Source organism: Mesoplodon densirostris, chromosome 4 (genome assembly GCF_025265405.1).
Source record: "Mesoplodon densirostris isolate mMesDen1 chromosome 4, mMesDen1 primary haplotype, whole genome shotgun sequence".
Classification (NCBI taxonomy): Eukaryota; Metazoa; Chordata; class Mammalia; order Artiodactyla; family Ziphiidae; genus Mesoplodon; species Mesoplodon densirostris.
In genome coordinates, this window is record NC_082664.1 from 6,579,457 (window position 1) to 6,596,493 (window position 17,037).

At 42.8% G+C, this 17,037-nt stretch overlaps 1 protein-coding gene across 2 annotated transcripts in view; it reads left to right on the plus strand.

The window, feature by feature from the left end:
• The window catches only part of SETD3 (SET domain containing 3, actin N3(tau)-histidine methyltransferase), a 72,204-nt gene that overhangs the window by 44,522 nt on the left and 10,645 nt on the right, over positions 1-17,037 (plus strand). For both annotated transcript variants that reach the window (XM_060097890.1, XM_060097891.1), the window contains exons 7-8: positions 14,126-14,184; positions 15,051-15,165. In XM_060097890.1, the coding sequence (XP_059953873.1) occupies positions 14,126-14,184; positions 15,051-15,165 (174 nt within the window). The remainder of the gene's footprint in view (positions 1-14,125; positions 14,185-15,050; positions 15,166-17,037) is intronic.

The following is a 17,037-nucleotide window of genomic DNA, read 5'->3' on the forward strand; positions in this document are numbered from 1 at the left end:
AGCTGGCAATATACCCAGTTCCTAGATTCAACTCAAGTGAGGATAAGACCTGCAAACTTGTTAAAAATGGCACTTCCTGAGCTCCACTCTTGGTGTCCGTAGGTCTGGACTGAGGCCTGGATGCAGTGCACCCAGACAGCAGCGTCCTGGACTGTAGGACTTTGGAAGAGCAAAGAGCTTGCTGTTGGAGCCTGTCCAGAATGTCTTACAATTCCCTTTATGCATCACAGTTTTCATCTGTTTTACAGAATAAAAACAGGTGTATGGAATTGAAGAGACCAAAATAAATCCATAAGCTTATGAGGTGGGCCTTATGGAGGCCTTCACGTTGCCTGATTTTCATAAGTAACTTTGGAAATTAAAGAGACTCAGATGGGTTTCTATATTGGATTTGATCCTCTGTGAGACTGCCAGTGTAAAAGCAACTGTTTATCACATCTTAACTAGCCAGTGTCTTTGTTCAGAGTACATAGCATATGTTTCAAAGAACTGGGATGTCTCCAAAAGCTGTAAATTTAGGATTGAAATAAAGTATTAGTTTTCAGGTGACTGAGTGAGTGCTGAGCACAAGTGGGGCAAAGGGGACAAGAAACTGTATCCCCACACTAATGATGATCGTAAAGCAGACCAAATGCCCCTCATTCTAAGCACAATCTCCTGCCTCCAATAGGAAGAGAATTGAGGTGTTTTGTCCACCTTTAGTTTCTGTGGCTTGTCTCCTTCTCAGAATTTCCCTTTACCGTCACCATCCTCTTTTTTCTTCACCTTTCTCTCCTTGTCCAGGCCAACCCTTTTACCTGTGCTCTTGGTAACATAATGCCCACGTGTCTTTGTTCTGTCACTTACTCCCCATCCTGTGCATCTTCTTCCTTTTTTTCCAGTAAATACGTTCATCTCCCCTTTCCTAAAAGGCAGAAAGGTGCTAACATTTACTGAAGACACTTGTTACTACAGCAGCTCCTAGCCCATCCTGACCGATAAGGTATGTATGTGCTTGTGTGAACTTTCTTGAGAAGTACTCCCAGGCCCATAGTTGTCTGTTTTTTAGAGGCTTAAAACGATGCACCCTTATTCTCTCATGGGTGGTATGGGAATCCAGGAATCCAGGCATAGCCTCACCGGGTCCTGTGTTCCAGTGTGTTTCACAGGCTGCAGTCAGTGTGTGCTCTCATCTGAGGGCTCGACTGGGGCACGACCAGCGTCTGCACACCATCTCCTGACTGGTGGCAGGATTCTGCTCCTTCGGGACTCAGTTCTCACTGGTGGTTGGCCGAGGCTTTGCCACCTTAGACCCAATGTTTTTATCAGGTTCACCAGCCCCCTCCCCACACTCTCCACTTCCTCTGCTCTCTGTTTTGATCCATCCTTTGGTACATTACTTTCCCTAAAGAAGACCTTCTTCATCATTTCCATTAATTTACCATTGTCTCCTGAATTTAAGTCCCTTCCTCTGCAGGGCTACTAACTTACTGATGCCTCTCAAGTGCCAGCAAACCTAGGGGGTGGGCCCTGTCTTCCCTTTACGCGGGAGGCAGCTGGCCAATAGGGCCCCTCCAGAGCTGCTGCCCTGTGCACTGCACCCTCCCCTGCAGGGCCCTCGCGTGCCCACCAGCCTTTCCCTGATGCTTCCCTACACGAGCTTTTCCACCCAGCACGCCTCAGCCCCTCCTCCTCCTGCACCGATGTTCCTGGTACGGTCTGGGGCACTTCCTCCCTCCCCACCTGGAGACCTGACTCACGTGGCCCCTCCTCCCTGAGTCACCGCCTGACCTCTCTGTTGCCAACAACGTCTGCGGCCCCTTCTCTGTGATTCCAGCACACGGCATGTGTTCTGGTGTAACACGTCATGTTTTGCCCTCCTGGATGCCCTGCAATGGTGTCATTACTCTGAACCCGTCTTACTCATCGTCCCCCATGGGGCCTGACCCACAGCAGGAACAGCAAACTGGAGTCCGTCTGTGTTTATCAGCTCCTTGCGTTTGACGGGTTCAGAGGGAGAGCCCAGGGCTCCCTCTGCCCGTCCCTTCTCCCTCCCTGGATCCACCTGCCACCCGCCGCCTGCCGGGCTGGATCACTTCCCCCTGCTCTGCACTCTTACCCTCAGCCACTCTCATCCCGACCATGACTGTGTCTAGTACCCGCCACCCAGCAGACAGGAAGCTCTGGGAGGAGGGCAGGGGCCTGAGCTGTCGTGCTTACTTGTTCCCCATTCCCTGGCACAGCATTTCACTTGAGAGCGGGCACTCTGTAATATTTGTTGAATCTAAGGGAGTGGGTAAATGAGTGAATGAATGAGTGGATCAACTCAAGAGCAGTTTAATATGGTGTAAGGTCAAGCACCGGCTGGTATTTTGCAGACTTCTGTGTTAGAAACGCAGAGGTCACTGGAGGGCAGCTGAAGGTTTGAAGGAAGAGGGATATCAAACCATCTTAGGGTTGGCATAGTGAATCAGTGGAAGGGAGGTAAATCTTTCTGATCTGGAAAGTAATATCAAATTATAGTTGTGAAAATTGGGGGAAACTTTTCCACATCACGTTTTTTTCGGGGATATATAAGATTACTTCCAGGTTTTGCAACTTTTTTTTTTTAGAAATTAGAAGATGACTAGAAAAAACAATGGCCATTTTGCCGAGGATAGAGTCTTAATTGACAAAGCTAATGATCTAGAAAAACCTATGTTGGAAAATGTCACTTTATTATATGTGTCTGGAAGTGCAGATGGGAAAACAGGTTTTTTTTCTTTTTGCAGCAGATTCATTAAGTGTTTAGAAAGAGGTTCTCTGTGTACCGCCTTCCCCAGCCTGAGTAGCTTGAGACTAAATCTAAACTCTCTTCTCTCGTGTCTGTCATGAAGCAGGTGGCTGTGCTGCCCTTTATAGCAGACCCGCAGCCTCCGCACCATCCCGTCTCAGCCTCTGCTCCCGGGCCCCAGAGCATCGGCAGGAGTGTCCAGGTGACAGTTAACTCCGAGCCAGGTCAGACTGTAGCCTGGCCGGAGAGATGCCTTATCACACCTCGCTGACTGTCTCATCCCCCGGGTGTTGTTTCAGAGTCTCTGCAGCCCTGAGCTGCCCCCAGGCTCGCCCGTTCCCAGTTTACTAAGAGAAAACTCAGACCAGATGACAGGAATTTCTTCTATTTCTTGTTGTCTCCATCTCAGTTTCTTTGTGTCTTTGCCTCCCTCGGTCCCTCTGAGAAGGAGTCCTGGCCAGCAGCTAAGGTGAGCCCAGTGGTCCGTGCCCAGAGCTCTGTGACATTGCTCTGGGCGCCGTCTCTCCATCCCCATCTTTCTCATCCTTTCCTTCCTGCCCGGCTTTAGCCCTTGGGTTTACAGAACGTCCCTGTGCCTTTGAGATAACGTCCTGTCCCCTTCTGTCTTTAACCACAGCATGTACCAAGAATATTCCATGCTTGAGAGTTCTTCGAGCCCCTGTGGTCTAGGCCCTCCCACTGCCTCACCAGTGACATGCCCCCTGATGGGTCCCTGGGCCACCAGTTGTCCGATCCCGTGGCTGTCCCACTGCCCTGTCTCCTCGACCTCCCTGACGTTCCTGCTGACCCTTCAAGCTCGCTCTTCCCCGGGCTTCTCTCACTGCCATTCCTGCCCACCCCCCCGGAAAGAAGTGCTCCCCAACTTTTGGGACTCTGGGTTAGGAGTTAGACCTGGTTTTCAAAACCCAGTTCTAAAATCTTCTCTCATCTATGACTGTAATCAAAAGTCATCTTATATCGAAAGGTGACTTAAGTTAATATATTGGATTTCTTGCTTTCGGTTCCAAGTGAACAATTTGATAATTGCCTGTTTTATAGGTAATGCTTAAAAGCTATGCACTGATTAAACTGTTCTTTCACTGAAAATTTGTATCCAGATATTGACTGCTCCAACAAAATGGTATTATTCTTAGAAAGTGAGACAGTATTTTCTCTGATAAAAACGAGAGTGAAATCCATCATAACTATTGATCAGTAAAGCATCTAATTAAGGAAATATAAGGCAAAGCATATTTTTTGTGGAAAAAGAAGTAGACTTGCATTGTCTCGCTTGTCCTGCTGGGCTCTCACTTGGGCTTGTCTGCAGAGATGGAAGCTGGGCAGAGCCTGGTACAGTCCTGCACGATTTGATCGGCCCTTTTCCTCTTCTTGATTTTATACCTGGTTCTGTTTCAAGGTAGACTCTAACTTTACAGAAGAATTTTTTTTATGACTTCTTTTCCCTAAGAAATTTTGATGCCAGTAGGGAAATAGCCTGGTTTTTAAATTTTTATCTTTTGGTAGAACAATGCTCGAAAGAGTTATGGTACCTTTTCTGGACTCAAAAGGAGAGAGGGAAATTTTTTTATCAACTGAAGCTGAATATAAAATAATTTTGCTTAATCAGAAAGCAAGCTCTCAGCTACTTTACCCAAAGGCAGGGACATTTTAAATTACATTTGGTTAGTCAAGTGAGTTGTCTTGACTTACTGTAATAACATTCTGTTGTGCCTCTAATAAATTATAGCCCTGTAATTCAGCTCATTGTAGTTTTTTTTTTTTTTTTTTTTTTTTTTTTTTTGCTGTACGCGGGCCTCTCACTACTGTGGCCTCTCCCGCTGCGGAGCACAGGCTCCGGACACACAGGCCCCGCGGCCATGGCTCGCGGGCCCAGCCGCTCCGCGGCATGTGGGATCCTCCGGGATCGGGGCACGAACCCGTGTCCCCTGCATCGGCAGGCGGACTCTCAACCACTGCGCCACCAGGGAGGCCCTCATTGTAGTTTTAATGGGGGCATTTTTACCAAAAATGTTAAAACATTTTTTTATTTATCAAATCTCAGGGTGATAGGTTTGAAAGTTCCCTTTTCAGGGGGTACAAAAAAGGTTTTCTACACTTTTCTGAGCAATAGCTCTTTATCAGTGACTTTATATTGTTCATACCTCCCTCCCTCCCTCTGTCTCTCTCTGTCTTTCTGTCTGTCTCTCTCCTGGAGATGCAGAGAGCCTTCCTGTGTACCCAGCCATGGAGCAAGAGAAGTGTGGTTACCTCTTGTTCAGTGGCCTCTGTACCTCTCCTCCTTGGTTGGAATATTTGTAGTTGTGCTCTCCTGACGGGGACCCAGAGAAGTAGTGTTGGGGATTTTCTCTTTGGTACCTTTTAGCACAGTTTAAGCATCAGGAATACAGAAAAGGAAGGTACAGGAGTAGTCTGCCATGGCGGGGGCACCAGCGCCCTCACCACTGGGCGCGTACACGTCCCTGTGGACCCCGGCACCTGCGGGGGTCGCGAAGACGCACTGAACCTTGGTGCTGTGGTCTCAGCCACCCGCTCTTACCCACCTCCCTTGTGACCAGCAGCTGGCTGTGTGCAGCAGGGACCTTTACCCTGGATTTTGTTATCCTTTGGATTTACCAAAGTAAACTCATAGCAGCTGGTGACCAAGTAGCATATGTGGTGTGTGGATCCATATGATGTGCCTGAGCCTGTGAGGGTTTCAGAGGCTTGCTCAGTTGTGGGAACCCTCCTGAGTCCTTGGGATTGATGTATTACGTCAGAATTTGGCCCATCTTTATCAGAACCCCAAGTCTGAAATATGCGGGTTTTCAGGTTCCGTGGTGCACCCCTGGGTTCATCGGCTTACAAGCTATTCGTGACTTCAACTTCCTTTAGGCTTAAAGGCAGGACATTTAAGGCGCCGAAGTTCATTTCTCTAACCACTTGACAACTAGGAGAGTTGCAAGTAGCCAAAGAGATGGTACCTGTGTAAGCCCTTGGAGGTAATACTGGTTTAATGATTGATAAAGCTGTGGGGTGTCTTAGAGGCTGTTCAGAGTTATCATGAAAACGATAGGCGTTCCAGATAATGTAATATTGGAAGTTGTTGGGACACCAATGTGGCATAATTCTAGTAAAGAAAATACCAGAAAGTGAATTCCAAATATGACCTCTATGTTTTAAAATGTATTAAAGGAAAAGAGTGTACCTATCTACATGTATTTGGTACATATGTGTTTTCTGGGACCAGGGTTCTTCATGTCCAGAATAACAGGGGAATTGGGCTAGATGATCTCTAAGTTACCACCTGGGTCTGAGATTTTATGACTATAGATAGTGACTTTAACTAAATATGGATCCTTTCTGGTGGTTTGGAAATAACAGACATAAACATTCTTAGTTTTGGTAATGTTGCCTGCCTCTAAGCTTTGTAATGTCCTTTAAAATATCTCTGTGCTGAATTTTAAATGAGAGCAATATTTACCAAGCATTTTCCTAGAATTTCAACAGGAAAAAAACGTGTTTACCATATCAGAACTTAACCTTAATTTATAAAAGCGGGACAACTAATTATCCTTTGCCTTTCAATAAGCTCCAGAAAACTTTTGCCTGGTTATTATCCCAGCCCCATCATTTATTAACTGGGTAATAACCTTGGATATGCTGTTAATTTCTCTGTCCCTCAGTTTTTGCAGCAACAGAATGGGTCTACTAATAGTGCCTATTTCACAGGAAGCAGGATGATTAAATTATGTAATACACGTAAAGTTCGCAACTCTTGCGCAGACTGCTTGGTAAATGGTGACTGTTAATCCTTCCCTTCCTCCTTCCCTCTCAGTTTCTCAGTCTCTCTCTGTCTCTGTCTCTGTGTCTCTGTCTCCTAGAGATACAGAGAGCTTTCCTGTGTACCAAGCCATGGTAATTCGTTTTCTGGGACAAGGTTTGTATGCATCTCTGAATGTCAGTCTCCCTATCAAGGAGATGGGCTTCATAATGGTGGTCAGAATCCTCTCCTCTTATGAATGACTGGTGCCCCTAATCATGCTAGCTTGATTAATTTAACCAGAGTCCGAAGTCTCTCTCCTGAACTGTTGAAATCTAAAGTAGCCGAAATGAAAAATAAAATTCTATGAAGCTGATGATAAATAATTCTAGCCTGCTTTTCTGATGCAAATGCATCCTTCTAAAAATGAAAACTGCTTTTTACCATTCTGTTTATTTCTAGTTTCTTTGGTGATAAGTTGAGGAGTTGCTCGCTTGCTGGAGTTGTTATCTTTTTGCAGACCAGAAGAGAGATTCGATCATGGTTTGGAGTCCTCAAGTTAATCAGCAGATTGAGATATTTGGGGTGGGGGAGTGTCAAAGGCCAAGAAACAAAAGATTTAAGAGCTTAGAGAAAAGATAGAGGCTGCTCTCTGACCCCCTTTTCAGATGAGGAGACGGAGGCTCGGGGTCAGGTGATCTGAGGTGACCAGGGAGGATGAGGCTGTCTCTGTTAAGGTGCACCGTTGTTGGGGTGAGTTGGAGTGTCACGGTGGAGGGACATTTGGGACAGGGAACTGCTGAGCTTGGTCCATTTTGCCCCTTATTGGATTCTTAGAGTAGAGCTTTCTCAGATGTGCTTGAAGATAGATTTGGGGGGAAAAAAGAGAGAAGATTCTTTGACCCTAGATGGTGGGAAAATACCCTATTCATGAGAGAGGGCAGACAGAAGAAGAGGAAGCCCAGGTCTGTTTCTCGGGAAGCCCGTGGGCAGTGCCTGTGTGCCGTGCTGCAGGGGAGGAGCGTGGCAAGCACGTGACCCCGGGGCAGGGTCTGGTCACCGCCACATCGCCTGCTTGCCCTGGCGCGGCCTCTTGCCACCTTCGGAGTCGCCGCTCCTCTGTCCCACCTGTCCCTTTGGCCATGACGGGTCCACTGAGAGGAAATCTCCTAGCCCCCAGGTCCCGGCTCTCCCTTCGCTGCTGCCCAGGGCAGAGGGCAGGGGCAGCGTTTCCCTCTCACTGTGGAGGAGAGCGTTTCTCTGAATGAGGCATCGTGCGAGGCACTGGGGGTTCCCTAGTGGTCCAAAAGGACGTGGTCCCTGCCCCGCTCACCTCCTCGGGCAAAGAAACGTGCACTGAATGTGCCTGTGTGCGTGTACACACGCACACATGCACACGCACGCACGTGCACACACGCGCGCGCGCACGGTGGAAAAGAAGGGCCCGGGGCTGGGAGGACACAGCAGAGAAACCTGGTGGTTGGAGAAGGAGGGTCTGGGCTGTAAACTCTGGCATCACCTTTCTTTTTTTTTTTTTTTTTTTTGCGGTACGCGGGCCTCTCACTGCTGTGGCCTCTCCCGTTGCGGAGCACAGGCTCCGGATGCGCAGGCTCAGCAGCCATGGCTCACGGGCCCAGCCGCTCCGCGGCATGTGGGATCTTCCCGAACCGGGGCACGAACCCGTATCCCCTGCATCGGCAGGCGGACCCTCAACCACTGCGCCACCAGGGAAGCCCACCTTTCTTTTTAAAGTCACTTATCTGACTGCTGCCAGGCAGGACCCCCCTGAGGATGGTGACTGTGTCCTCCTGTTGCACAGCACCTCGCAGAGCATCCAAGATAGTCAGTAAATGCAGTATTTGTTGAATTTCTAGTCCTAACCTCTTCAGCTTTTTTCTGAGTCAATGAATATTTGTTGAGTGAACAGATGATTGACAGTCAAAAATGTAGATCGATTATGACTAAATTTGATTCGTGGCTGATTGCCCCTCTTCAGGGCATACAAATGGTAACCAATAAAGTTTTTAAACAGGCATATCTTTTTCAGTGTTTCAGTAGATTTCAATTTAATCTAAACTGGAGGTAGATTATAGATTTCAGTGTTCCAATGAAAAAACCAATTCTTCCATCCTAAAGTAATTTTATAAATTTGTTGAACAGCATTGATATTTCTCTACTAATCTCATTTACTTAATTAAAATTTTTATATTATAAGATAATACCCATTTGCTATAAAAATTAAATACAAGTGTAAGGGAAAAGCAGACAGTTTAAATTTAATGTGTATTGATGTATTTATTTGATCATATTGAGTGAATTCAAAGAACTTTATGATGAAAAATTCCCTGAAGAGTTGGGTGTAATCTGTGTTTAAAAATAAAAGTCTTTAAAATTGATTTTTTTCCCTCAAGAGCCAAACGCGTGAACCGTGCTTTGATTCTGATTTATGGTCATCAAAACTAAGTTCTAGATTCAAAAGATATTTTGCAATTTGTCATTCAGTTAAACTGTGTTATATCCAGTTAGAAAACGAAATACGAGCAGGAGGGTTGAGGACCGACTAGAAGTTGCTGCCTGACATGCTGCTGCTAGTTAGCCTATTTTTGGAGCGGGAGGGGGAACCTCAGTGTTCTAAGTGTAGATTTTCCTTCGGCCCCTCGCCTGCCCCCTGCCTTTTCATACATGTGCCAGATACAATCTTTGACATGTTTTAGTTAGGAAGTTCAAATTGCCTGCTACTATGGTTTTTTATCGGAACAAAATAAGTACAACTTCTAAATTATGGTTTGTCATTCCTGATACTGTAGAGCCATTAATAGGTCACTGAACTACCATACATATTTTTCAAGTTAACAATTGATTATATATTACAGCAGGTTATAAATTCTTTAAAATACAGTATTTAGGAGTCATTTTTATGAACTGAGCTACTTTCCTTTTAATATATTTAAATGCCTCATTGAAGGTGATTATTAAATGTATTCAACTCAGTTTCCATATAAAAACTGGTCAAGGTTAGAGATGAGTATTCTTTAGAAAAGTAAGGATCTGATTTTGAGGAGTGTTTGTGTCCTAGAGGCCATTTGTGTGTTTTAATCTTTTTTTGTTTAATTTCCTTAGAGGGTTTTGAATCTTTCTTTAGGTTAAATGTGTTTTTTTTTTAAAGAATTGTTTTGGGAAATACCTCTCCATATATTTATGAAAGTGCTTGTCTTTATTTTATTTTTTGAAATGTTTACTGTTAAATGTTAAAAACAAGAAAGAACTTTAACTCAAATGTATTTTGTTCCTGTGCAGAGCTGTTTCAAAGCTGTTTCACATACTAGATGTTTCTGAATTAGGAATTCACATAATAATGAATTCTGCTTATTTTGCTTCTCCACCAAGATTTGTTGTGTGAGCTTAAAATAAGACTGCAGCTGATTCGTGTAGCACATATTAACTGTTTATTTAGTTTAAGTACATGTCTGTATCTTTCATTTCTGATCAACCCGAAAAATTTGCATGCTACACAGCAGTCATCTTCTTTATACTTTATTAAATATCTGTCAATTATAAATATCAAGGTTTTACATTAATGTCAAGATAGTACATCAAAAATTCATGGAATATGTGACTTTTTCCAAGGGTATTTAATACTTAATGCATTTGTGTCATTTTTCTTTCCCGAGATATTGACAGGTTTTATTAAGTGTTTGTTAGGGAGATTTCATTTTTATCAAGGGACTATAAAGAGAAGCTGCATGCTAAATCAATTTTTAAAAGCCAGAATATTGTTCATTTTTTCAAACTCTTGTAAATCCATAGGTTTTATTTAAATTTCTTCTTGGTTTATTTTTGTTTTATGTGAGTGATAGTTCAAGACAGAACTTTAATAAGGATCAAATATGCTGACTGTGGTGGTTTTTAATTTCCTTAAGCATAGCTACCAGACCCATGCAATATGGTAAATTCTTCAAAATGTCATACTTAACATATTTAGCAATATTACTTCTTTTTATTGAAGCCAAACAAACGATTTTAGATATTAATCTTCCCCAAACAGAGTGATTATTTTGTACTAGGTACAATATTACTGTGTCTCATCTGGAACACCTCCTGTGATAGAAGAGGGAATGGGAGAGAGCTTCCCTGGGTTGCCAGGCTTGACTTAAGGAAACAAGAATCCTCTTTTAAAAGTAAGCTCTGTAGGGCTTCAAGTCTGATTATGAGCTACAGGAACTATTCATATCTCCAACTTCAAATATTTATAATGCACAAGAAAGTGAAAATATCGATCACTTAAAAAATCTGGGCTTGTTTCTAAACCTGTATTTATGGGGTGGGTGGGGAGTGGGGAGGAAGTTAATGCTTGGTGGACCCTATGGCCTGCTCCTTTTGGGCCCTGGTACCTGAGAGACCCCATCGCTGTCGTCTTTCTCTGCTGCCAGACAGACCCTCACTCATCCCACGTGTAGCTAGATCTTGGAAACAGCTATCTCAACTAAAACTAATTAGCCACAATGAGTAAGTTTTCTGCTTTCATTTACAGTTTTATTTTTAAAGTACAGGTTAGGAATGTCTTCTATTGAAGATAAACAAAACCCTTACAAGATTTTGCTCTATAAAGTGAGGAGTGTTCAGTTATCCTCCCCATAAAGTGTGAACTTAATGACTTTCATCTAAGAACATTTTTAGGAGCTTTCAAGTAACTTCAGGTTAATATTATAATTTTTGGAAAATGTATTTTTAAACCTTAAGGCTTGATGTGTTAAAAAAAAAAAATTCTGTCCAGAGCTTAAATAGTGTTTGGAATAGACATATTTCTTATTCTTGTTTATTTTTTCAAGGTATGTGAAAATACTTATTTTTAAAGTTAAATGCTTTTCATGTGAAAATCACTTCAATATTTGAATGTTTTAAGGGCCTTGTAAAACTATTACATAATAATTTAAAGAGGTAGGTTGGTTTCTTGTTTTGTTTTGTTTTTTTTAGAAACCAAATTTCTCTTGAGTAAAGCTGAGCCAGTAGCCATTCTGGATAAAAAACCCAGTTTTGGCTTAGGATAAGTTGCTCTGGGGGCCTTGCCCTGGGAAATAATTCAAGAACTCTTGCAGCTGTAACCGATTCCACCATGAGGCCAGTAGGTGGCGCTGGTGTCACAGCAGTGAGGGCCCTGCTGAAATGTAAGATACTTGCCTTTCTCTATAGCCTCAAATTCCACTTCAGTATAACTGTTAAGTGCATGTGTCTGTGGTAGAATAACTTTTTTTTTTAAACCAGAATTACGTACAGTGGGCACACCTTATTTTTCAAGCAGATAAGAACAACTATTTCTAACAGATTCTGCAAATATTACATAACTCTATAGCCAAAATAATCTTCAAAATTAACCTGAAGAAAGCATTTGTGTATTTTTTTTCCCTTGCATTTTCTTTATGACTTCATCAGGCCTGTGAACATAAACTTGTATTTTTGGTAAGAAATGTATATAAATAATAGGAAGGGAGACATTCTGGAGAGTTAATTTTCCATCTTTTTGGTCCTTGGGGAGGCTGCCCTTGTTTGAAGAGTTTTCTTCGCAGAGTCCAAAGCTATTTAAAGATCTTTGAGTGTTTGGAACATTCTTCCACAAGTTGTTTTGACATTCTAATTTTGAAAATTGTCATCTCTTCTCCTATTCAGTAAGTCAAACTTTTTGAGGGGGAGGGGTCGAATTTTTAATACTCAGGGGAGTTAGCATTGGAATTTACCAGCTTTCAAAATACCACAGGGCATTCCACAGTTTAAATGAATTTAAAACATTTTAAAATAACAAAAGCAACAATGCTTTCCCACCTCCTAGAGTTTGAGAAGAGATGGGATGTGCAACATTCCCAGTAGGTCAGACTATGTGAAGCTTCATTTTATTATAAGTGAAAGGAAATTTTAGCAATGGAATTTCTTTAAAGTTCTGAAAAATTTCTATGGTACTTATCATCAAATTAGTTTTGGGTGGAGGGGCACTTCTTATCTGCGGAATTTGTACTTTTATGAGGAAAAACCTGAGCACCCTTATGGTCAAGTTCCATAATTAAATGGAAAGCTTCTTTAGGACTCTTAGAACACAGGCTTGCATTTCATTCATTACAAAGAAGAGGCAATAAGAAGCTTCTCCTTGAATCTTTGCTTTGCTTGACCATGGTATTGGGTTTTTTTTTTTAAACCAGAGATAGTTTTTTCTAATCTTCCCAGCTAGAATAATGCAGCTAGAGAATGCCCCTGAGCGATAGGTTATTTTATATTTTGACCTAAATTATATCTTCTTTAATTTCATTTTTATTGTCAGAACATTTACATATTATGTGACTGTATTTCCATATGTTGACTTTTCTTCCAAAGGGTTAAAACCGGGTTTAGGATCAGAGGGGAGAAGCAGGCACCCGGGAGCTAGCACCCAATTGGCAGCCTTTTGTAATATATAATTTGCCTAAAATTGCGCGCCGAGCACAAGCTTTTGTTTTCTAATTGATTTACGGTTCGAGCCACTTTTACCTCATCCCCTACTGTCCTGCATACGGTGCCAGCTAGTACAGTGCAGTGAGCGATGATAAATTACCATGCACTTGTGGTGGTAATGCGTCAAAAGTAAAAACTGCACACTACACGGGGCTCCGTGCATTTACAGTGCTGCAGAGACAGTGCAGCCGAATCGCACTGGTATCTCAGAAATAACCATTTGTTCATTTGATCACTTACTGCGATCTGTCTATCAGTCTGTAATGGAAACCGAAGATTAAAATTATACTGTTACAGCTTTGAATTTCTTAGTTGAGACACAGTTTTTTAAGTGCTCGAAAGACCCAAGGTGGGGGGAGTATTGTGGAGAGAGAGGATGTGAGATGTGTACAATTTTCTCTAAAGTGTGAAGTTTTGGTTATTTTTATCCAATGTTCTTTTGTCCAGAGACAAAAAAGAAAAGGAGTGAAATTTACATATGCCGACCTCGATTTTATCTTTATTACATTTGTTTGTAAAATTTAATTCATAATTTCACAGAACTGTGTTTTTCTTGATTTTCTGTTTTTGAGCTGCATCTGCCGTGTTGTATGATTCATTTGCACATAAAAAGTTGATTTCCTTCCAAATGATTTTAAGTCAGAGATAAATGAAAGAAGTTTCAATTTATTAGAGTGCCTTTAATTGTTCCTTTTATTGATATAAGAAGAGACTTGGACGATTCATGAGGGCTGTACAGCACATAATGTCAAGACATGCAGAGGGAGTCCGGGACAGACACCTGACATGGAGACTCCGGGTTTCCGTGTAGACGAGAGACTCATGGTGTGGGTGTGCCTACCTTTTGTAAACTCAGTCCACCTTAAATTTTATTTCTGTGCCGTGTCTGTGGGTCCTGGTATCGAAATATGAAGCAGCAGATTTATGGCGGCTGCTGGGCACAACAAATTAAGTTGACAGTGATGTATGAGAGCGTAATAGCGCGATGATCCCTCAGTAGCGCGGCTGGATGCCTCCTGCTTCATTTGGCTCTTGTTAGGATCTGTTAGGCAGCTAAATAATGAAATTTTGCTGACTGATTTCTGTTTTCCCTTTTTCTCTTTTCACCTCTGCTTTCTAAAACTTCTAATTCCCAGACCCATCCTCATGCCCACAAACTGCCCTTGAAGGATTCTTTCACTTATGAGGACTACAGGTTGGTGTGAGGGGTGTGTGTGTGTGTGTGTGTTGGGGTGTGTGTGGGGTGTGGTGTACGTATGTGCGAGGCATGTGTTGGAGGGTGGTTTCTGAGTGAAATTGGGATCTCAGAAGTGCGAAGGGCTTGGGTAAGAAGTGACTTGCATGACCATTTAAAGCCTTAAAAAAGAGATTGTCTTTCCGGAAGTTACACTGGACCCCGGGGCAGGAAGCAGCGTTTTAATAGCCCTGTGGAAATTGCCATTAACCTGTACTGCTGGGGCTTAGTTGATGTAGCCAAGTGATGCTCAAGATTAACATTAGCGTGGGGTGAGGATTTTTTTTCTTTGAAACAGACTGTTGTAGCGCTTTAAAGTAGGGACTTTTTTTTAACAAAAAGATTTAATGCAGTGCACAACATAGTAAAAAAAAAAATAGCAGTCCACATTTTGTGGAGTTCTTAGAGGATTTCCGATCAGAAAGGAGTTACAGTGTTTGCTTTTCACTGAGGCTCAAAATAGGTACAGAGTCAGCGTTTGGGTAAAAGAGGGGTGGGGTCTCTCCGCAGCAACGCGGGCTGGGACCCGCTGAGGCCTGGCTGGCTCTGTTCTAGGCCCTCCTTCCAGGCCGCTTTCTCCCGGGAACCTCCTCCCTTAATCTCTCACTCCTAGATTTCCCCTGGCTCCCTTTTCTTTCCATATCCCCCCTCCTCTTCTCTTTACCCTAGACTTAATTTTAAATGATGATGAACATCACCTTTGCGACTTAGGAAAGGGTTTTGAAAATTCGTGAGAGGTCAGGCACACCTCGGTTTTGGTTGCGTTGTGACTGCCGTGGGCTTTCAGATGGGCCGGCCGTAATTCGCCTCTTTTCTGATTGTTACAGGTGGGCGGTCTCTTCCGTTATGACTCGACAAAACCAGATTCCCACGGAGGATGGTTCCCGGGTGACCCTGGCGCTGATTCCTCTGTGGGACATGTGCAATCACACCAACGGCCTGGTAAGGACCTCCTCGGGTCGTGTTCATTAATCGGCGAAGTTCTGCCTACAAGTCACTGTCCCCTACTGCCCCCTCCAAGAGGAGCAAACATCGCCAAACCTCGCCCCCCATGAGTAGAGGCTGGCGTTTTTTTCTCGCTGTGTTTACTTAATCCTGAAAACGTGAGTCTTATATCACTTTCAGAAGCCACAGTGAACTGCATTTCTTTGCTAAGCCACGATTCCAGCCTAGACATACATTTTCTTATCTTATTGGACGACAGACTTAAATGAAAGTTTCTTTTTTCTTATTCTTTATAAAATACCAATTTATTGAAAAAAAGTCCTTTCTCCTTCTGGGTTTTCCTTTTGTGTTGCTTGTTTTCTCTCTTTGCTGACTGTATTATCAGTTACTTAAGTTTCTCTGATTCTTTCCTGCCCGCTCTCCCTTCACCTGCTATGCGGACACATCTTTGGCCCCGTTGATTAACCTGCTTTTGTTCAGGAGCCAGTCCTGGTGTCCCTGGCCGTGGGGCGGGAGGAGGTGCACTTCGGCGTTTGGCTCTTGGCCTTTGATGCAGGAGTCAGTTGGCATCATCAGACGTTGGGAAAGCAGGGAGATGCTGTGAGGATTGTTAATCCTGACGCATAGAGGAGGCTGCCTCTGTCTCTCAGCATTCTTCAGGTTCTGAGCCTCAGAGCAGGTTTCTGTGCTCTCTGTGCTGAGAAAGATTTCCTGATATTACTAGTTGGAAATATGATCGACTTCAGAACGTTTTGAATTTTTAAATATTATAATCGTATACTGGTTTGGTTAGTTTTTGTTCATCTTTTCTCAGTGTCGGCTTTCTTTGTTATTATTAGCAGTATTATAAATAGACTGGTGCTATAGATGAGTATTTCACATCTAATTCCACAAAATGGCCAGAACACATGCCACGTGTGCCAGACACTTAAGAGAGGAACCCTAGTGCTAACCGGGGAAGGTCTAGCCACAAGCACACCCTTCAATTGGAGAGAAAGAATAACTATACTTTTATAATTATATTTTTGCCTTAATTTAGATATGCTTAATTTAACTAGCCATTTTGAGGAGTATTAGCATATTTTATCATTTATTTTCATTAATGAATACACTTTTATATTTTGTTCTTTTTGTTTTCTTTCAGAGCTATTTTAAATGATTATAACATTGAAGTTTAAACATTTTTCAAATAGCTTTTAATATTTGACAGTGACATTTTTCTTTTTCTTCTTTTGGATTAGGTCATTGGTTCCCAAACTTGATTGATCATTGGGGTTTATTTTTTTCTTTCTAAAATTTAACAAGTACATACTTTACTGTAAACAAAGAAAACCAATTAAAGAAAACAGAAGCCTCTGCAGTGAAACTCGGAGGTCCCCTACCAGTCCCGGGCCCCGGCAGCCCCGTGGCTGGTCCACTCGACGCTTCCTGGGTAGCGGGTTACTGGCTTTCTGCACATCTCTCCCATTCTTTTGCTGTGCATTTGCACCTTCACATACTCACATACACACTGGTTTTGTGTGGCTTTCATGTAAACTACTCACTCTTTTCCCCCCTAAAAGTAAAAAAAAAAAAAAAGTTTTTATCTCAAAATAAAAATCACGGATTGAAGACAACTACTAACGCTGTCGCTTTTCTGATACTGTTCATCAAGTCCCAGCCACTACAGTCCTGGCAGAAACATTGCTAACCTTGAGAAGGTTTATACAAGACGTTAGTGCTTTTTCTTACAGCGGTTATCTTCTCCGCACACTTAACTCTACTACACCTTTGTTGGACGGTTTCCCATCGTAAAAATAACACCTGATGGGAAATTTTGTCTGGTAGGATTTCAGAATCTCTTTTAGCACTAGGAAGTTGTGTGTCATA